This window comes from Onychomys torridus, chromosome 15 (assembly GCF_903995425.1).
Source record: "Onychomys torridus chromosome 15, mOncTor1.1, whole genome shotgun sequence".
Taxonomy (NCBI): domain Eukaryota; kingdom Metazoa; phylum Chordata; class Mammalia; order Rodentia; family Cricetidae; genus Onychomys; species Onychomys torridus.
This window is the reverse complement of record NC_050457.1, coordinates 55,739,534-55,762,433: the sequence shown is the minus strand read 5'-3', so window position 1 is coordinate 55,762,433 and position 22,900 is coordinate 55,739,534. Positions and strand designations below refer to the sequence as shown.

Sequence of the window (22,900 nt, the reverse complement as noted above, 5' to 3'; positions counted from 1 at the left end):
TGTACCTTCAAATACTATGAAGGCAATGTGTCTCTTCCCTTTGAGGTGTTCCTCTACCAGCTCATAAGCACAGCCCTGATGTTAACCGCCATCACACGACTTGGAATGAAGGAGCATCCACTAATCACTAGAGCAGAACTCTCCCAAACTGCCAAGGTCTCCATTAATATAGACTGTCAAAGAGATGTTCCTTGCCAAGAGGAACTTCATGAGGCATGACTAATAAATGAAATGTGGTAGCCTGGATGGAATCCCAGTTAAGAAAAGTATACTAGATAGGAACCATAGAAGTAATAATAAACCAGGTTCTTGATAATTTTCAATACTGTTTTATTAAGTATATGGAATGTTTTCTTTTATTTCAACCATTAGCAATATGGAAAAATGGGTAAAATGTCTTAGGCAATTATAACTTAAATTCTTATTTTTTTGTAAAGTTGAAACTGTATTAAAGATTAGTCTAATGTAGGAAAATAAAGAAAGTTAAATGTTATATTGTATTATAGGTAGATAAAAGGTTTGTCATTTTCAGTATTGTTATGAAAGAAATATTCTCTGTTATGTGACATTTTAGTAGAATGATGGAAGAAGTGGGAAAGATGATAAAGTTTAAATCTTAAAAGCATTCCCAGGAGGACCAAGCAAACAGAATTCTGTGGCAGGAGATTGGGGAGAATTGAGTCTTACAGAAAAACCATCTGAAGTCAACCAATTGTAACTACCTCTAAGAGAAAGGAGATAATACAGTAAAGCCAAACTGGTAAAGGATTCTGGCATTTTTGAAGTCATAGTAAGTTTTAACCTTCATGATTTTCTTGGTTTCTTTTTTGATTGCTGTAATTAAATTTCCTGGCGTAAGCACTTCAGGAAACAAAGGCTTAGTCTAGTCCACAGTTAATGCTCCATCCTATCATGGCCTGGACACTGACTCATCAGGAGCTGGCTACATTGTGTCCATAATCAGAAAGCAGAGAGCAGGGAATGAATGTGCTTAGCTTGCTTTCTCCCTTTTACATAGTCCAGCATCCTAATTCAATAAGTTGATTTAAAAACTGGGGAATGGACTTACACCCATTGACCAAACCAATACCAATTGACCTACCTTAGGCTACTAAAACATAGATAATAACTCACCCCATTGCTCTACTCCTCTCCCATTCCAAATCTGTTCCATGGGTGATTCTATAACTTTTTCTTGTTGATAATTAACACTAATCATCTCAAAGATAAACAAAACCAGGAAGAGTCTTTGTTCCATCAATATATTGAATAATCAGTTATTAGACACATAGAAAAAACTAAAATCACAATTCAATAATAAGACCAGTTCAATGGAAGTTTAGAAAGTACAGACATTAAAATTTAATTTGAGTTTATAGTATATTATTGATGACAAATTATTTTATATATAATCATCACAAGACTAGTTTTAAAAAATCACTACCAAGATAATAGTCATTCCTTTTAAAGAAGTAGCATAGTGGGTATAGTTCTTGACACAAAAGCATAAGCAAAGTAATTATTTGAATGATTTAGGGGCAAGAATGGAGTCTGTGAGGATTTTTTTCAATGTAATTTAACAATGTACATAAAAGTCCCTAAAACTTGGAGAGAGGTAGCAGGGGACTAAGGGACAAAAATGAAGGAAGAAGTATACTGTATCTCTAACACTGAAAAGTGAATACCCCAAGCTAATTATTTGGAGTGCGTTATTTTAGACAATCGTGAAGGATATGTAGATAGTTATTCTTTTGACAAACAAAAGTAAAATAATTGCTTTGTAGGAATTTTTCTAGAAGTCTAAGGGAAGGTATATTCTAACAAAATCATTTACACTCATACAGAAATAAACTATGCACCATATCTGAAGAAAACTTAATATTACAAGTCATTTACTAAATGATATTTCATCTACTGAGCAAATGAAAGAGGAAGTTACATTTGTGTGTCAAAGTTTTAATCAGCAGAGAAAAGCTATAAATACATTTTCAGCCTGTGGTTTCATGTCAGCTTTAAGTGTCAGAAATGAACCTCAGAGTCTGTCAGATGCAAGTTAATGAATACACCACATGAGTCACTCTCCAGTATCTACTTCTCGCCGAACACTCACAAGACAGAAGACGATGGATGACACCCACATCCATCCAAGTGTAAGAATCTTCAGAGACTAAACCAGGAACAGTTGGAGACTAGCTACCCTAGAGAATGATGGTGGAAAAACACTTCTTTCAGTAGCTATAACGGAAAGGAAACTTTAGAAAAAGAAACAGAAGGGTTTTTTGTTTGTTTGTGTTTTAGTTTGCAAAAAAAGAAAAAAAAAATCTCAATCCCGATTACGGAATGATTTTCTCCCTCTGGAAGAGCAACTGAGGGTTGCAGCTATTGCTTTAAACATAGAAAAGTCCCCGGAAAAGTTGTAACCTATAGTTAAAGGGGGTCGGAAGGGCAGAAGCCCAGCATAACCACCACAAATTTTTCATAGAGAGAGGTGGAGGACAACAGGAAAACAATACACACTGCAACAACACAATCCTGAGATTCCAGGAGCACAGACAGCACTGGGTATGTCAGTAAGGAGGTTCACAATACAATCAGAAGGGAAAATGGGGTCCAGATACCAGATCCTCTCTTCTGTGATTTTGATGATTGCAATAGCAGTAGGCCATTTTATTTATTTTTTAATGTGTATGTTTGTGTGTAGATATGTATGCATGCATCACTGTGTAGCTCTGCCTGGTCTGGAGCTCACTAAATATGTGCACCAGGCTAGCCTCAAATTTAGAGAGAAGCCAATTTCAAAGTTCTGATAACACTCTGGAATTTTTTCCCTACTCAGTCCTCTCTGAGAGTGGAGGGATAATCCTAAGCACTTTTCTCTGAGTCTTGGCTTGCAGAAGACCTTTTGCTTGAGGAGGTAAAATTTGATTCAGCGGCCCTCAGTGCTATTATTTTAAACTTTTTTCAAAAAACCATTAATTGTTTTCTTAATTGAAAGTGGATTTTTTTTTTTTTTTTTTTTTTTTTTTTTTGGTTTTTCGAGATAGGGTTTCTCTGTGTAGCTGTGTGCCTTTCCTGGAACTCACTTGGTAGCCCAAGCTGGCCTCGAACTCACAGAGATCTGCCTGGCTCTGCCTCCCGAGTGCTGGGATTAAAGGCGTGGGCTGCTACTGCCCTGGGAAAGTGGATTTTTTTATACACTATAGTCTGATTATGGTTTCCTCTTCTCTTCCCTGGGCCTCCCCACCTCCTCCAATCCCCTTCCAATTTCTGTCTCTCCTTAGAGAACAAACAAGTATTTAATGAATAAAAAAATAAAGAAAACACACAAAGATTAAAAAAAAAAAAAGGCACACAGTGCCTTACACGATGGGAATCTGGCCTGTGCCATAAAGAAATGAGACTCATGGGCCTTTATAAGAGGGACATACTGTGGCACTTTCTTAAAATTGCTGGGGTCTGGGGCTGGAGAGATGGCTCAGAGGTTAAGAACACTGGCTGTTCTTCTAGAGGTCCTGAGTTCAATTCCCAGCACCCATATGGTGGCTCACAACCATCTGTAATGCGATCTTGCTGCCTCTTCTGGCCTTCAGGGATACATGCAAACAGAACACTGTATACATAATAAATAAATAAGTCTTTAAAAAAAATTGCTGGGCTCTGAAACACGACAATCACCACAAAGAACAACACAGAAAACTTAATAACACAAATGATCTGCTCCTATTGGAAGATACCCAAAGAATGCAATTACTGTAGCTTAAAAACAGAGTCTTCACTATCCTCCGGCAAGCAGTGGGATATGGAGAGTGTGCAGCTCTGCTCAGAAGAGACACTGAAAAAACAGTTTGCACCTGCATACAGGAGGATTGTCACAGAACGGTCAGAACTACCACACACACATGATTATAAGTCTTTAGACGAATTTATACTGCCCTGCTTACAATCTCTTGTTTCCTTGTTCATTTTCAGAGAGGCTCTTTCAAATGACACAGGGTGAGATTGGGGTAGGGTTAAGTTGTCTAAGGACATTTTCTTCTCTCATTTCTCTTCTCCTTCTACCTTTTCTTGGAGCTCCTGTATCTGCTCTCATCATATTGTTTCTCTCATGTACTTCTTCTCCATTGTTTTAATGTTAATTAGCTGTCACACTAATCTAATTTTGTCTCCATTCCCACATTTATCACCTATAACACCACCTTAGAGCTATTAAAAGTACCTTCAGACATCAAGTACTGTTATTGTTCTTTTATTCTTGAAAAAACATTAGAGTTGAAGAATTATGTTAATTGGCTATTACTTTATTTTGGGGCCTATGACTTTTTTGAGTCACAGTAAATTGTCAAGTGTATAAAACATATATAACAATTGTCAAGTATCTACAATTTGCAAAATCTAGGCAAAGACAATGGTTGTTTTGATGCAGGAATCATGCAGAATGCCAAACCAAAAAGAAGAGCAAGGAGTCTCTGCCTAACTGATAACAAATAAAACACTGAGTGCACTCCCACCTCTGTGAGCACACACTCCCAAAAGTACACGATAAGGAATATTGAAAGCTTGAAGAAAGAAGGACCAGGTGAAATATAAAGGAAACCCAGTTGAATAACAGTATATTTCTCAACATAATCTTTCAAAACAAGTGAGAGGAGCAACTATGTAAATCAAGTTATTAAAGACAGCAAGTGCTAACACAATATTATTATATCCAGCAAACGATGCTTCATACTGAAGGATAAGTAAATTGTATAAGATGAACACAAATTAAAAGAATTCAAGAGCAACTAAGCCAGTACTAAAAAAGATTCTTAAATAAATCCTACATCATGAAGAAAAATACTTAACATGCATGAAGTTATAGAGAAGAAAAAAAAAAGTATACGGGAGAAGCATTTTATCAATTCAGAGTTAAAAAAACACAAAACATAATAACATCCAAAAATTATAGAATTAATATCCACCATTCAATAACAACATTGAATGTTAACTATATTTGTTCTCTAATCAAAGGATGCCGAGTAGCAGATTGAATTACAAAAGAGAACCAATATATTTTACCTCCAACAAATGCCTCTCACTTTCAAAGACACTCATTATCATAATTGGCAAAGCTGAAAGAAAAGGCTTGTCATCGAAATACAACTAGAAATAAAGTAGCGACAGCTATAAGTTTCTGATAAAGTCAACTTCAAACTGTCACTTAACACGGATTAAGCCCAAAGAAAGAAAATAAGCCAAGCAGCAAATTTCTAAACATACATGCACCATAAAAACAATTTTCAAAAGCCATAACTATTTGAAATATAAATACAGATAGACTTCATAACAATAACACTGAGTGACTGCAATATTGCACTCTCACCTACATATAGATGTAACATGATCCTAATTAGTCTTATCAATAAAAACCAGGAGTCAAATATTGGGATAATAACCTGAAAAATCAGAGAAGCAAAAGAGCAGCCACCTGTGACTTCTTTCCTCTCTGTATCCTCTGACTAAATGGTGCAAGATCCTGTGTCCACCTGCCTTATATTCCTGTCTCCACCTCTCTATTGTGCTGGGATTAAAGGTGTATGCAACCACCACCTAGCCTCTATGGTTAACTATTGGCTAGCTCTGCCCTCTGATCACCAGGCAAGATTTATTTGTCAGAAGCACAACCAAAATATCACTCAACATATAGGTCAAATAGTTGTCAACAAAGAAACTTCAGAGAAAAAAGACACTGTGGATCTGATGGGTTTAATAACATCTACAAAATAGTCTACCCAAATAATGTAGAATGTTGCATGTCCATGTTTACTGGAACACAATTCACAAGGCCCACATGAAGGATTAGCCTAGGTAACATCAACAAATGGACAGAAAAATAAAATCTGGTGTTGTGGAATAGTATTTTCACTGGTCAAAGGAATGTTACATTTGTTTATGCTGCAGAATATTACTTTAACTATATGAAGGTGTGTTACATTTGTTTCTGCTACTTTTATTAATGATATAATGACTTATTACATTTGTTTGTGTTGCATTTGTTAACTATGTAAAGATGTGTTGTGATTGCATTGATTAAATAAAATTAACCTTCTTAGAGCAGCAGGGTTGGCAACTGGTTGACAGAAAGTAGAAGGGAAGAGCTTTTCTTTTTTTTTGTTGTTGTTGTTTACTTGTCTGTTTTTCTTTCTTTTCTTTTCTTTTTTTTGAGTGGAAGGGAGTGTTTCCAGGATGCCAGCAAAAAGAGGAAGTTAGTCAATTACTACTCTAAACTCTCTAAGCTTGTGGGTTTTCACCCTAGCCTTTGAATCCTGAGTTTTATTAGAATGATAGAGGTTTAGTTGAAATAACCTTAGAGGCAGAAACAGAGCCATTGTTTGCGGGGGACAGAACTCTGCCCAGGCTGTGGCTTGGCAGTCAGGCCACAAGTAGTGTAAATCACAGCCAGTGTAATGAAGGTGAAACAACAATCTGCTACGCATACATAACTGTTTTATTCCTAAACAGAATAATGAAGTTATGTTGCTTTGCCAAAAAGAGAAAAGGCAACAGATACAACTGAAGGTTATCCTATTAAACAGACATAGCAAAAAATATATGTCCCGTTTTGTCTCATTTGTTGACCTTAAATTCCATATGTGCACGCACACACACACACACACACACACATACACACACACACACACACACACACACACACAGAGAGAGAGAGAGAGAGAGAGAGAGAGAGAGAGAACAAATAACAACAACAACAAAAAGCCCACATATTTATATGTGAATTTAGAAAGTGCTAGACATTTTTAGGGGATTTTCTCCTTCCACATGAAATAAACAAAATAATCTAAGAAGCTTTATAATCGTGATCAATATTTTGTCCTCCAAAAGTAAAGGGAAACACAGCGTAGCCTTGAGAAGTCATGTTTTCCTTTTTTTCTTTATTTTTCTTTTCTTTTCCTTTTATTTTTTATTAGTGTTAAGCACTAATAAACATGGGAAATGCCCATGAGAACTCAAACTCACATAGAGAATTATAGTCTACTAAAGAAAGCTGGAAAGGATAAAGTTGGTTTTCCTAGTGCCAAACGGCCAGTACTAAAAACATATATACAAGTAACATTATATGGACTCAAAACGTTGTATTTCAGAATATACATGTTTATACGTGTAAGAATGGAATAATTAGTGAAAAAAGAAGAGGATGGATATTGAGCAGAGGTGGGGAGTATATATGAGAGATTTTGGAGGGAGGAAATGGAAGGGAGAAATGGAAATATACCGTAATACTAAAAATAAACAAAAATAGTTTAATATTGTATGCCATGTGTTCTGACTACTTGTACCACCTCTGTCCACACTGTCATTTTTCCCCTAAATTAAGTGTATTTGGTACTAGATAAACAATTTAAAAACATACATGCAAGTTATATTATACCGGTTGAGCAGGTTTTATTTATGTACATTATATGTATATAGTATATGTTATATATACATATATAATATACAGCATAAAATATATTATATATTTTGTACACACATAATATACAACATATAATATATGTTATGTATATCATGCACATATGTTATGTATAGTATACAACATATATTATTTACATATAATATGTACATTCACATATATGCATGCAAATAAAAATTAATGAAAAAAAAAGAAGCCATGAATTGGAAAGAGAGCTTGGAGAGATATATTTGAAAGGGTTTGAAGGGAGGAGAGGAAATAGAGAAATCAGGTATTTATATTATAATCTCAAAGAAAGCAAGGTTTTTTAAAGTGACACATAAAAATAGTGTTTGTATGTATTTAAGCACCATTACTTAGTTTTCTCAATATATGTTACATATTGCTGTATTATTTAAGTTAAAACTACCTGTAAACAAACATATGTATGGTAAAAAGGTGCTACATGCATTTTGTTTTCAACGTAAGAAAAGCCCTTTACAGTCCATATCTTTTATTTCTTTTTGTACATTAGGCCATGAATTCGTATGGAATGGGCTCCAGCAGCTCAGGCTCCTTCCAGTTAGTCCTCACAAAGTGTGCTTCTCTGGATGGGGCAGGTTGGCGCTTCAGCTGAACCCTGGTGCCCTTCTCTTTGGCTTCCTTTTTCTTCTGGTTGTTCTCCTTCACACGCTTCAGGAAGCTGTCTCGGCTCTTAGAGTGCTTGATGTGCTCAATACGCACGTTAATTCTCTTGGCGAGAATCTTGCCCTGAACTTGCTTGTTTACAATGATGCCCATGGCATGCTGAGTGACATTGTAGACTCTTCCGGTTTTGCCAAGGTAACACTTATGAGGCATTCCTTTTTGAACAGTGCCCATTCCCTTGATGTCAACAATATCACCTTTCATGTAGATTCGCATGTAAGTGGCCAAAGGAATAACTCCATGCTTCCTAAAGGGCCTGGAGAACATGTAGCGGGTGCCTCTCCTCTTTCCCTTTGTGTTCGTCATTTTGGTGAGTTACTGGAAGATGGCTGCCAAGGCCAAAAGGCGCTACATGCATTTTTATGCTTTGTAATTTTATAACTTGCAGAATGTTATTACTACCTAATCACCTTATATGTAATAATACACAATAGCTTATTATTCCTGTTTAGATATAACATTTATATATGCGTGTACACACTACTTGTATGTTTTGGTATATGACTTGTACACATGTTAACATCCTATTTTCTTCTTAACCACTTTCACCTTATTTTATGAGCTAGGGTCTCTAACTAAACCTAAAACTAGACGATTATCCAGACTCTATCCAGCCAGTCCCACGGACCCTTCCTGTCTCTACTTCCCCAAAACTAGAATAATGCTCACATGCTATCTTTCCTGGCTTTTATGTGGGTTCTAGGGATTCATACATAAGTCTTGGTGCTCGCTCTACAAGTCCTTATTATCTGGGATGTGTGAGTATACTGTGTGTGTGTTTGTACATATTCATATTTATTCATATGGATCTGTGTGTGTGTGTGTGTGTGTGTGTGTGTGTGTGTGTGTGTGTGTGACAGTATATGTTTGGATGTCAGAAAGCAACCTCAAGTGTTGTTTCTCACCTTTCCAATTGTTTAAGACATTGTTTCCTGTTATCCATTGCTAAATACAACAAACTAGTTCACACCAAGCGTCTGACAATTTTTCAATCTACACCTCCCATCCTACCATACACACTTTGGGATGACAGATTCAAGCTGCTGCATCTTCCTTGACTTGGGTGAATTAGAACTCACATTTGGTGGCAAGCACATTTGTTGAGCTACCCATCTAGCCCTTTTTTATTTTCATTATTTCTTTTACCGAGTATCCTAGTTATGAGATATTCCTGGTAGGGTCAATACTATTGAGGGCATAAAAATTCTTAAATACACAGTGTTTCTGCTTGTTTTTGTTTTTGTTTTTGCAGAGGGGTTATTTATCTTATTTTGGGGAAGAGGAATGGGTTTATTTTTTCTCTCTCTCTCTTTTTAAAACTTTTTTATTGACACTTTGAGCATTTCATATCATGTGCCCAATCTCATTCATCTCCCCATTATTTTATATCACAGTGTTTTTAAAAGCAGAATTTTATTTTATTTTCAATTCATATTGAAACACTAATTATGGAGGAATGCTTAGAATAAAATCCCTTTGGGTTCTTTAACATTATTTACCCAATTCACTTTTGGGTTCTTTAATATTACTTACCCAGTTCACAGGAAAGTTTAAATCAGGCACATTATACTAGAGTGGCATAAAGGCTGTGGCAAATTTTATTACAATGAATCTGAGGTTTAGAAAAAAAAAGAAAGAAAGATGTTCTATCACCCAGATCTTATGATTTACAAGAGAAGACTGAGAAATGTGGGAAATTCCTGGCTCGTTCACATTCTGCTCAGACGAGACACATCCACTTGCACTCACATCATAGGACAAAGAATACCCCATGAGTGCAGATGTCACAATCTCTTCTTATGATATTTTCAGATGACATTTCTATGTAGTTCTGAGTTTCAAAGCCAAGGCTTTCTGTGTGCACTATGCTACCAATGTCTCAACAACTTTAGGTGAGAGACAAGCAAATGTAATTGCTCAACAGCTCTGAAAAGTGATTCAAGAATATGTGAGTTGGATTATAGCTTCCTAAAGGCCACAATTTAGTCCCACTTTGATACCTGTGTTCCTGACATGATTTGGTAGTAAAATATTTTAAAAGATTGTCTTATTGAAGTGAGGTGAACTTCCATTAAAGTGGGGCGTACTGCAACGCCACAGGTCTTTTTGAAAGTGGACCCATACAAAATAAGGAGTGACTGAGTGAAAACAGGGCAGAAAATCTGTTATGAAGCAAATAACCAGAAGCTAAATGCAACAAAGGTCTTCACTTTGTCAGGGAGGACAGCAAACCCAGACAGCCCTAAAAGTCAGATTTTATTGTCCCATTGTATGAGTGAATAATATTTTTTGTTTGTTTAAAACCACACAGCTCATAAAACTTTACTAAGCCATTCCAGGAAATTAATAGACTGTTAATTAATTGTTCTTACTTATTACCTATAGTAATATCCCCTTCAATTTACCAAGGCAAGAAGAGAAATGCCTCAGCTAGCCTGCGGTATCATAGTTTGTAAAATGGTGACAGAATATATTGGTATCAATAATATGTAACATTCATGATGGGTGATGGTTCTAAACAGCTATGCTGCTTGCTAAGTGGATAGGTTTTATCTAGACACTACTTTCTCTGCTTGCTTCAGTTTCTTATTCTCTCTAATTTATAAAATGGAATGATTTTAATATTAAAATACATAATCTAAACCGGGTGGTCGTGGCGGCGCATGCCTGTAATCCCAGCACTTGGGAGGCAGAAGCAGTGGATCTCTGTGAGTTCGAAGCCAGCCTGGTCTACAGAGCTAGTCCAGGACAGGCTCCAAAGCTACAGAGAAACCCTGTCTTGAAAACAAAACAAAACAAAACAAAAAAACCAAAAAACATAATCTAACAGCTAATTCTCTCATAAATTGAGAAAACTGCTCAGTTAAACAAAGCTATTTTGAAAGTCCATGTGGCTCTTTTCCATGAAAAAATTCACATAGTACAGAAAATTTTCAGATCTGTAGATGGCATCTTTAGAAGCTCAGAACATATTCTCCAAAATGTGTTTGAAGGGACAAATTGTTTACAGAATCAAATGTGGATTCAGTATTCTGATGTACCCATTAGAGGATTAATAATTATCTTATAACTTAAAATAAAAATTAGTATGACATGTAAAAGTATTGTATGAGGTAATTCATATTGATAAAATTGTCACAATTAAATTATGAACAGTTCTTTAAATATTTTGTCATATATTATTTTATGTACACATATGTATTATGTAGATATTAAGATACAAATTTTCATTTTCTTCCACCTTACACATATGAAAATACCAATAAAATTCCATTTGCATTCTATAGTTGTACTTTTTAATAAACCCTAGCAGGTCAATAACACAGATTTCTTGGCACCAGTGCCAAACCTAATGTTACTATAGCAATCTCCATGGAAATGTTTTCAACTAGTCACCAGCACAATATTTATCTCCTATGCCATTTGGCAATTTCATAATGATCTACATATTATTTAATTGTACCACAAAAAATACGTTCTTCATAGAACAACAAATAATGTACAAAAGAAATAGAAAGTAGACTTAGGCTTGAAAACAGTCTAACTAAACTTTGAAAGCATCTAAATGTTAAACCAAAACACCAAAAAACACTTAACATGTGTCTCTTTATAGAAAACCTTCTATTAGAAAAAAGCATAGCCAAAATGTATCTCCTTAATGTCTCCATCGCAAACACAAAAATTAAAAACACAATGTTTATTCCAGCTGGAATGTTTTTCTAGATACGAACCAAAATACTTGTGATATATAGACTGTTCCTATTAAAACTAAGGGGATATGAAGATGAAAATGGAGATGATAGTAGAAATTAAAGTGTTTATTATTATGATAACTAACATTTATTAAGCATAGGTAGGCATTAATCTACTTAGCACCCCTTGGACTATTGTTGAGAAATACTATTTAAAGACGTGTTATATTTGTTTATGTTGTATTTGTTTAACTCTGTGAAGCTGTAATAACTCTGTGAACCTGTCTAAGACACCTGATTGTTTCATAAAATACTGAAAGGCCAATAGCAAGGCAGGGGAAAGGATGGACAGGACTAGCAGGCAGAGAGAAGGTATAGAAGGAGAAATCTTGGAGGAGTAGAAGGAATTATCCAGAGAAGGAAGAGGACCCAGGGGTCAGCTCCCCATCTACACTGCAAGCCACAGAGTAGAAGTGAAAGCAAAGCATAGAGGTGTGGAAAAGGAAAAGCCCAGAGGCAAAAAATAGATGATATAATTTAAGTTAAGAGAAGCTGCCTAAAAATAAGCCAAGCTAAGGCTGGGCTTTTATAATTAAGACTAAGCCTCCCTTTGTGATTTATTTGGAGGCTGGGTTGTGGGCTCCCAAAAAGAATAAAAAACAACCAACAACATTTTGGCATACCAACATGAGGCTCACATTTCTACAGAGCCTGAGAAAGTTGAAAAACAAAACAAAACAACAAAACAAAACCACGATTTGGCTCTGTTAAGAAACCCTGCTGTACAGCAGAGCCCTCAAACCATCTTTTTCATGCTGTATAGAAACAAGAAAACTAAGTACAAAATGCCTGCCACAGTTCAGGGAACAGGCATGTCATAGCTGGCTGTTAAACGTGGTTCCAGGTCAAACACACCTCCCACAGGGCCACAAGCTTTAGGCTTGGCTTTCCCACGCCCCAAAGTGGGCAAAGCCAGCTGAGAGTCACTAATGAATGGTCCAAGTGTAGGTTAGCAGTTTAAAAGTTTGTTCATGCAATTAAAGAAGACTAGAGATATTCAGTGAACGAGTTCCAGATGAAAAGCCTGTAAACAGGTTCCAATGTGTTTTACAATGTGTGTAGGCTTAACAAAGAAAGAAAAAGAGTATGGACAGTATAGAAATAAATAAATAGTTTAAAAATAATGGAGTCTTTAAAGACAGAAGTAAAATAATAAAAAGAAAAAGAAAAAAGGCCATGGAAATACACAGGAAATCTGGATCCTGTACATTATTGTGTTGACTTTGAATTTTTTTTTGTCTGATGATTAGCAAAGAATAGCTGCTAAGAGTCATGGGATTGTTAACTGGACTGCTGAACTGAACCAAACTAGATATGCTAGGAATGCCTTAACTTTAAAAAATAATTCAGAAAATACATTTGTCTAATGGAAATAAAAAATGCTTTGGAGTTTTGTTCCCACAGGAGATAAGAGGCTATGGATTGATATTGATCAGGTGTGATCAGAGGACACCTCCTGAATCTTGACAGGTGATATCTATCAGCAAAGGTTACTGACAAGCAATATCTATCAGCAAAGGTTACTGCTTGTCTTCCCAGGACTTAGTCATTATCTCAAAATTTTCACAGGGACCCCCAATGATACCTTTGTCCACAGCCAGCAGGAAGCAGTCTGGAGAATATAATACCCACATTCCCAAGTGATGGGGTGATTGGTATTTGGTTACTTAGTGGGTAATGGATGTTTGTAATAATTTAGGGGAATATAGGAAAATGGGATTTAAAAAAGACAACTATTAATCTCAGATATTTTGCATTGGTATGGAATTTTGTATATTGATACAAATTTAAAGTTATTTCTGTTACATTGTATATATGTTTCTACTCTTGTTTAAAGGATTTTTGTATATTGATAAAATTTAAGGTTATTTTTGTTACAGCATATTGTACATATGATTCTTTTGTTTTTTGAGATATTGTGCCTATGCAGTTCATTTGGAAATGTAGGATGAAGTTATAGTTTATTGAAAGCTATTATTATAAACGATATAAAATAATCCAAAATCATAGGTTAGTTGTTAGTCATAACAATCAAAATTTTAGACATGTTAGGTATGCTTTCCAGATCATATAGAGGTATATTTTAGATAGATAGATGGTCTTCAAACCTTTCAACATCCTATAGTATATGGTATTTAAAATGTTTTGTTAACTCAGGACTTTTCATTACAATGAGACACATGTGCTCCTGGAAGCATCAATTTACTTCAGAGATGATGGACATTGAGGAAACTCCTTATGGAGTTTGCTTTCAATATAGCAAGGCTAGCTATTTGGGCAAGAAGCTGCTCTTGCCTGGACTGCTTAGCAATATGTTGTATAAACTGTACATGCAGGACCCACGGGAAAATGACTGCTGAATTTTGTTGAAACAAGGCAGAGTGATCCTTCAGAGTTCCTGTTTCACAGAAGAAACTGCCAGACATTCTGCAGGACACAAAGGAAAGTGACTGACAAACTTTGCAAATATATGCAGGACAATCTTTTAAATTTCCTGCTTCATTGAAAAGTCTGCCAGATACTATGAGCTCGTAGGCTGAAGAATGATGCCTGCTGTGGATATTGCTCTGTATGCTCTGAGTATGTGTTGCTATGATTGTTTGATAAATAAAGCTGTTTGGACTATGGCAATGCAGCTTAGAGGCAGATGAGAAATCAATGTTGTTGTGGAACTTTGGGTGACTGTCCAGGCATTCAGATAGCTCTGTCATTTCCAGAGTTTTTGGAAGTTGTTTGCAGTGCATATTTTGTTTACTTAAATACTATTATATCTTTCTGGGGCCTTTGATGGAGGTGAAGTCTATATAGTTATAGTTGCAGCTTTCCTTAGATATGATAGAAAGTAAATTAGGGATAAAACTGTGGATTTACTAAGACAGTATAGATTATGGCCTATTTTCTTTAAATTTACCCGACACAAATAAATTGAAATTTAGTAAAATGTGAATGTAGTCTTTACTGAATAATTATTCTTATTGTGTACAGTCTTACTATGTTAAAACCTTAGTGGGGAAATGTTGGGGGATATCATTTTAAGGTGTATTACTTTCATTTATGTTGTATTTGTTTAACTCCATGAAGCTGTAATATGTCGCTTATCTAAAACATCTGATGGTTTAATAAAGAACTGAATTGCCAATCTCTAGGAAGGAGAAAGGATAGATGGGACTGGCAGGCAGATAGAAGATATAGAAGGAAAAATCTGAGAAGGAAGTAGCCCAAGGAGGAGGACTTCAGGAACCAGCCACCCAGCTATACAGCAAGCCATGGAGAAAGAGTGAAATTAAGATATACCGAAGTATAAAAAGATAAAATCCCAGAGGCAAAAGATAGATGGGATAATTTAGTTAAGAAAAGCTGGCTAGAAACTAGCTAAGCTAAAGACTGGGCATTTATAGGTAATAATGAGAAACACAAATAACCAGCCTGAAACTCAAGTCACCTGTAACACTGAGTGGGAATGCTATTGTTCAATCTTATGTAGTCAAACTCTCTTTCACTTTCATGTACATATTTTAAATGCATCCGTTCCTGGAAAACAAATACTTCCAGTGTGGTGATACCTAGTACATAAATCGCTATCTCATTCAATAAACTTTTTTTAAGAATTCTAATATGCCTAAGTATATTTTGTACCACTTTCTTTCATAAACTCATTTTAATTGAATTTTAGGAACAAAATATTGGTACACATAAATTAACATCTAAATGTATTGGTTTGATGTGTATCGATTGTCTGATGCACAAATCAGTATAAATATAGATAGCTTCTGAAGCATTTATCATTTATTTTACTTCAGCCCTATGCAAATCTCTTCCTACCTCAGAGGACTGCACTCCATTACAATCATGATTCAATATGTGGCTTTCAGCCATAACAAAAAACTCAATGTTGGGAACTTATTATGGAAAAAAGGTTGATGCAGTTCACAAGCCAAAGATCACATGCCTTCCTATGTTTGGCCTTGAAGATGTCCTTTTAAAGGTCCCTAGCAATGACATGAGAATAATATAGGAAAATGGGAGAAACATTATATAACAATTACATAACATCACAAGAAAAAACTCACATGAAAAATTATACAGTACTACAGAGATTTAGGAAATAGTTTTGTTTATGTGATTTTTTTCCTATTTTTTTTGTTTGTTTGTTCAGTTTTGTGTTATATGAACCTTCCTTTCATGAGTACTAACAGAAACATACAAGAAAGCCATTTTCTCCTCCAGTAATGACCTAATTGTTTTCTCACTAGTCCTACCTAAAAAGACTGACAAATAGATAATTGTAAGCTAAACACATGTCAGTGCAATGGCTATTGACCGATGAAATTCACATAGATGTTACAGTATCTCTACAAAAAATGGCTTTTGACCTGAACCATATTTTTCCATGTGCTTTTACTGGAAAACATTTCCCGGTCTAATTCCCAAATAAAACACCTGTGAGGAACAGGTATTGTTGGTGTTGTTACATAAGACACTTTTTTTTATTTGCTTGATGTTGAGATCCAAATATCTGTACTGACATTATAAAAATTTCCATTAATAAATGAAATGTATTTTAAACCACATATTAATTTTCACATATACTTGATAAATGATTGTTTTTATAACTGAATGCACATACAGCCACAAGTCCATAACAATTAAACGTACAGACTCTGATAAAACATCTTGAAGAAATAGGCAATATCAATTGGATAAATTATATCTGGTAATTGGCCTGGTCCAAAAAATGTATTTCCCCAAGGGTTTTTTTTTTTTAATAGGTGAGAACATGTGAATATAAAGTACTTGACAAAAATAACTAATGATTTTGTCATTGTAATCCAATAAGACCTCATCCTCATTCTCAGCACAATGGAAGTAGGTATGCTGAAAGAACTGAGTAGAACTATCAAAGAAAGTTATGCCTTCTTCTCCCAAAATATAAAGAAAATAAGACAATACCATCATCATATGCAATTATTTAGCAGTTGTGACTGAAGGAGACAAAATAAATGGCACTAGGCATCACAAGGAAAACCAAATATTTTCTTTCTCTGGCTATTCTCTACAATAACATTTTCAGATAATTTCCTTCAAATTCATAATTAGAAATAAGCTTTCAAAGAATTTTAACCATTTTTGTTACTTATCAATCAACTGATAAGCCCTGATTTTTAAATTGCTTCTCAAATAAGTAGTCTCAAGCTTAATAATAAAGCCATTATGGCATCACAGAATGAAAACTTCAGACTTCTTCCAACTGGGGATTATGCCTGGCTGCTGCCAGAAACTTCCAACCTACCCTTGATTTGGGGATCCTGGTGAGCTTTAGAAAAGTGCATCCTTTCCATTTCTAATTATATGGACTCTCAGGTTGCTATAAATAATACCCTCAAAATAGTAACTATGTTGTAATCAAATGATGCATTTTTAGTTTAGAGGCTTGATCACAATATTTTAATAGGCTATTTCCTTTCACGTGCATTTGTGTGTGAGTATGTGTGTTAGGGTTAGAGTATGTGTGTTTGTTTACAATCAACTGGTTCAATAAATAATAAGATGGAAATATCACATTCAGTAGAGGATATTCAGTTGCGTTGAGACTGATTATGATACATAAAATATAAATAAATGTATATATGGAGATATATATTAAACATAATAAGTATGTCAAGAGTATAGGTACAGATTTATAAAATCTATTCTAAGTGTAGATAGTAAAGTAAAGAGACTTAGTATCATTAGAAAAGTTGTCCAGTAACACATTTTTGTAGAGGGCTGAACCAGTCCACTCCCAGTTTGTGGATTATAATTAGTGTTGTCTCATACAAAGACTTTCCCTAGTTTCACTCTTTTATTTCATTACTTTCTGAGACTTCAACCACCCTTGAGGGGTTTTTGTTTGTTTGTTTGTTTGTTTGGTTGGTTGGTTGGTTGGTTTGGTTTGTTTTTTGAGACAGGGTTTCTCTGTGTAGCTCTGCGTCTTTCCTGGAACTCACTTGGTAGCTCAGGCTGGCCTCGAACTCACAGAGATCTGCCTGCCTCTGCCTCCCGAGTACTGGGATTAAAGGCGTGCACCACCAATGCCCGGCAAGGGTTTTTTAATAAGTAAAAATCTGTGAATATAAAATATTTACAATAAAAAATAGTTATCATTAAAATACATTGAGAGGTTAATGTAGAATTATGATCTGTTTTGTAAGAGAAATAACGGATCAAAAGTCAGAAAAGCTTAGTATGTCCAAAGGGTGCTTCGTCAATGTGGAGCCTTAGAACACAGTTATAAAGGAGTTTTTCAACAACTTGAACATGTTATCTTTAATTTTACATATATTGAGCACAAATGAATTTTATTTAAAGAATATTTTACATCTAAAATGTGGAGCTACTATAAAACCCAAAGATATTTTAAAGGGACTGCCAAATTTCTGCTGTAAATTTTCATTGATTTATAACAGGCGCTATTTCCTCTTAGAAGAAGCTATGTAAGTAGTAGAAACACAACACCCCTAATCTAAAATCATACCTCTCTGAAACCCCTGACCTCTCTTGCTCCATCTGGATCATTCTAGATGGGAAGCCATTGACCTGACATGAACAGCCCATATTTACTTTGGCAACATTTTATGCTGTTGACGAAACTTCTTTAGGCATTAGAGGTAAACAGTGAAATACACTGAAACAGAATACGTGACAGTCTGAAACATTTTCCTTTTGAGAAGTTGTCTGCTTGTAAATACAAAGTCTAAAATATAAGCTGCAGGATAGTGAGCATTAATAAGGATTCCCAGAATGACTTAAGGGTACTTTTTCATTGTAGTATTCTAATCACATACTCAGCCAAACACTTGACACAAAAGCATTCGCAAATGAGTCACCACCTTTAACAGCATTTTTTTCAAAGGGTATGCTTACTAAGCACAAGCAGTTAGTGTATTAACAGTGCTACCCAGAACACTAACACTGCCATTATCTGCTGATCTGCTGGTTAATAACATCGGCACAAAACAATTTCCAGCTAATGATTTTGCAATTCTAATCCAATAAGACTTCGTCATCAACCTCATCATCACAACTGAAGTAGGTATAAGGAAGGACTGTGTACATGGAACACATCTGAGTCTGTGCTTGAGTCTGTTTAGTGATGAAATTTACACTTTATTTCCACCAATTTTAATATGGACAACAAGAATTATTTTGAATTACAGATTCTCTCCTTAATTATATGTCTCCTCTGAGATTAAAGCAACCAGCACAACCAACTACCTGTAACCGAACCCATAGATCACTAAACATCTCCTACTGATAAAGGTTGTTTGTACTTTTTAAAACATGTATGAAAGATAGGCAAGAGAGATTTGGGCAATTAATTCACAGTTACTTCATTTAATTAATGATTATGTTATGTAGTGATATTTTATTTGTGCTGAAATGTGATATTTTATTTGTATGTTAATAAATAAAGTTTGCCTGGAGATCAGAGGTCATAAACAGCCATCAGGTTGTTGTAGCACACACCCTTAATCTGATAACATGGCAGGCAGAGTCTTTGTGTGTTCAAAGACACAGCTAAGTGTGGTGACACATGCCTTTAATCCCAGTACCAACCAAAGAGACTTGGAGGTCTGGATAGACAGGCAGTGACGAGGATGTGAGGTGTCTGGGTTACAAGCCAAGGACTAGGTAGAACAGCAAGGCAGTAAAGGTGCAGATTAGACAGGAAGAAGCGAGTTCTCTTGGGAAGCTAAGGCGACTTGAGGAGTATGGTTAGTTGGTGACTCTCACTGATCTCTATGGCTTCCACCCCTGTATTTGGCTCTGTGTTTCTTATTTAATAAGACTGTTTAGAAATTCATCTACAATGTTAGAACTGAATAAAATTAATATCATAATAAGTAATTATCTATTACTGTGAATGTGAATGATAGTTTGTCCTATGCCTAGTAGGTAAATATCAAATTACTATCTGATGAAAATTCAATTATTGACATATAACTCATTCCCAGTATTAGCAGTGCTAAGGGAAATGAAAGTAAACTAATTTGTGTTCAGCCTGGAGGTCCATGAGAAATATGAGCAGGCATCCCATGAAAATTAAGAGATAAAATTATGAATTTTGGAAATATTTCCAGAAATATTATGATTGATTAGATTGCTGGATTCAGATTCTTTAATAATGAAAAAAGAAAATTAAAGAGTATGTAATAACCTACAAAGTGTAGTTTCACACCTATACCTCTAAATGAGAATGGAGATATGAAGATTGATAATTTCAGAGCTGGAAGAAATCTATGATGTATATATTTATGGATTATCTGACACACTTTGGAGTCTTCACATTTATACAAACACTTGACTCCCTAGTTTTCTAAAGTTTTCAATAAATCTTTCCCATTTGCTTGTAACATTAAAAATAATGTGGCCTTTAACACATTTTTATGACTACACAGAGTCCTATTTATTAATGTCTTATCCTGTCTGGGAATGCTGTCTTGCAGCTGAGCATGTAATGATGACATTTCCATTAGAAGCTATTATCTACAATTAGATAATAGGCCTAGTGCATAAATGTGTAAGTCAGAAATATTTGAGTCATAGAATTGTTTTTTTTCAGTTTTTACTTTATTTTGAGATATTAGTGACCATTACAATTCAATCAGAAATTATTTGTTTTTAAATTATTTACAAAATACTGAGTAAACCAATAAACATCCCTTGTGATGAATTAGCAATGAAATATAGCCTTACACACAGACACACATATAGTTAATTTATGTATGTGTGAGAGTTTGCATGTACAAAGGAAGACATGTTTGCCTATATGTGGGTGGGTTTGTGCATATGCACAAGTATGTGCATGCATGTGGTGGCCTTGGGATGTCATCCAGATCCATCTCCTATATGCTAAGATTTTCTCACTGAACCCAAGAGCTCACTTTTTCAGCTAGCCTTGGTAGCTAACCCCAGGGATTCCCTTCTCTGCTTCTGTCTCCTGGATGACAGGCAGTCTTCCTGCCTACCAGTTCTCAGTTAGGTTCTGAGAATGTTCATGCAGCAATCATTTTCCCTGCTTAGTCATCTCCCAGCCCCTCATTTATACTTTTAGAACTTAAAATAATAGCCCAATTTTATTTTTTCCAAGATAATAATGCCTGCAAATGCAATGATTTATCACAACTTATATTTATTGCTATTAAATATTAAACATTTAGTGAATATAGTTCAATTATGGAAAAATATAAATGATTAAAACAAAAACGATAATGTGATCTTTTGGGACTTACATGATCTTATTGCTAGTATACCAGTATGTTGTTAAAATTCTATAAGAGCAGAAATTACACTTTTGAAAAATATATACACATATATATTGAAAAAGTCATTTAGAGTTTTTGGATTTAAATAGACTATTTCTCTATCATTACAGAAATAAGAAAAATAACTAGTATTTTAAAATATGTATTCTACTAATGTATAGTATCTAACAATGTAAATACATATCTTTTTTCAAAAATGGATGTTTTGGGGATAAGTGGTACTTAGTGAATGATGTCTGAAAGCTTAGATATTTAAACTGAAGAAATAGTATTCTAAAAAATCCAAATGCTCATAAATTCATTTCAAGGAATAAATATTAAAATATCTAAATCATGTATAGACAGCTATGAAATAAAAATGTTTTAGGGATAACATTTGGAGTGTATTAGGGATAGCGTAATGTTTTGGCTTATGCTAGCTTCACTAAAATGATATTATTTAAGGATTGTGATAATGGAAAATATTTCTCATACTTTGTGTGAAAAAAGGAAATCACATGAAAGCATCTTCAACTTTTATAATGTATGGTAAAACATCCAAAAGAGGGGAATAAAGCTTTATGGTAGCCTAGCTGCATAAATCCAGAGGGCCAAACATCCTCACATGAGAATGAACAATGTATTTAGCTATACATTTGGAAAGTTAAATATCCACTTATTATTCCTGAAATCCTAATGAACAGTACTTACATTAAAGTTTTCAAAATGTGTACTCTACCAGCAAGAAATATAGCATCTCAGGAAAAACTAATAAACACAATGTCATAAAATGCAAGCAAATTGCAAGTGTTGGAAAGAATATAAAATAAAGTTATTCATAAAATGAGGTCTTATGAAAAGGGGGCAAAACATAAATCTCTAGTTAAATGAATCACAATATTTCTCTACATTTACAAGAGTGTGATAAAGTAATAACAGTGAGGTTGTTTCTATGACTTGTGTACCTTTAATAATGTAAAATGTTACAAACATGGAAACCATGGATCAAGAATAAATAAGATTCCATGTAAGTTCAGAAAAATCAGTTAAGAAGCGATCTTGTAGATCAGTTCTCTGTGCGTGTTTTCCAACAGAGGTGCTAAGTTTTTTTCCACATAGACTCAGTCAAGAGAAACTTAAAAAATAAAGATCCATTTAAAAAAAAAAAAACTGAATTTGCAGTACTCTAATGCAAAATGGCCTCATACAATTGAATTAATTTAATTAGTGAATAGATTAATTTCCCTCTTTAGATTATCAGAATGATGTCTTCAATTCCAGGAGGAAATCTCGAGGATCAGAGATAATTTGCCTGTAAATAATTAATTTTCATATAAATAGCCTGTAAAGGCAAAATGTTTAATCGACTATCAGACCCTTACATTGTTACATTTCCTCAAGACAGCACACTGAATAAGAGGGAATGGCCCTTGTGATGTTTGGGGGAGTTTATCTTCCATACTCACATTTTTGTTATCCCCAAAATGCACCAGATAAGACAAGGTTAAGAACAACAAACTCTTTCTGTTTTACCAGGTGAGACTATTTTCAGACAAACCGAGGAGTATTTCTTTCCCTCAGGACACAAACTTATGTAATAACCGCCGGAGAAATGAAAATAAGCCAATAGGGTCTCAAATAGGAGATCATATGCAAAATTTTATGTGTTATAAATTGTAGGATCATTAAATTGTCATTAGACATTACAATTA

The 22,900-nt window shown here is 34.7% G+C and overlaps 2 protein-coding genes across 2 annotated transcripts in view; both read right to left on the bottom strand.

Annotated features, from left to right (window-relative positions):
* Cdh9 (cadherin 9) overlaps positions 1 to 22,900 on the bottom strand; it is a 135,638-nt gene that overhangs the window by 95,915 nt on the left and 16,823 nt on the right. The window lies entirely within an intron of this gene.
* Positions 7,930 to 8,478, bottom strand: LOC118596371 (60S ribosomal protein L21-like). Its single transcript, XM_036207229.1, has one exon. The coding sequence runs from the start codon at positions 8,456 to 8,458 to the stop codon at positions 7,976 to 7,978; it is 483 nt and encodes a 160-aa protein (XP_036063122.1). The 5' UTR covers positions 8,459 to 8,478; the 3' UTR covers positions 7,930 to 7,975.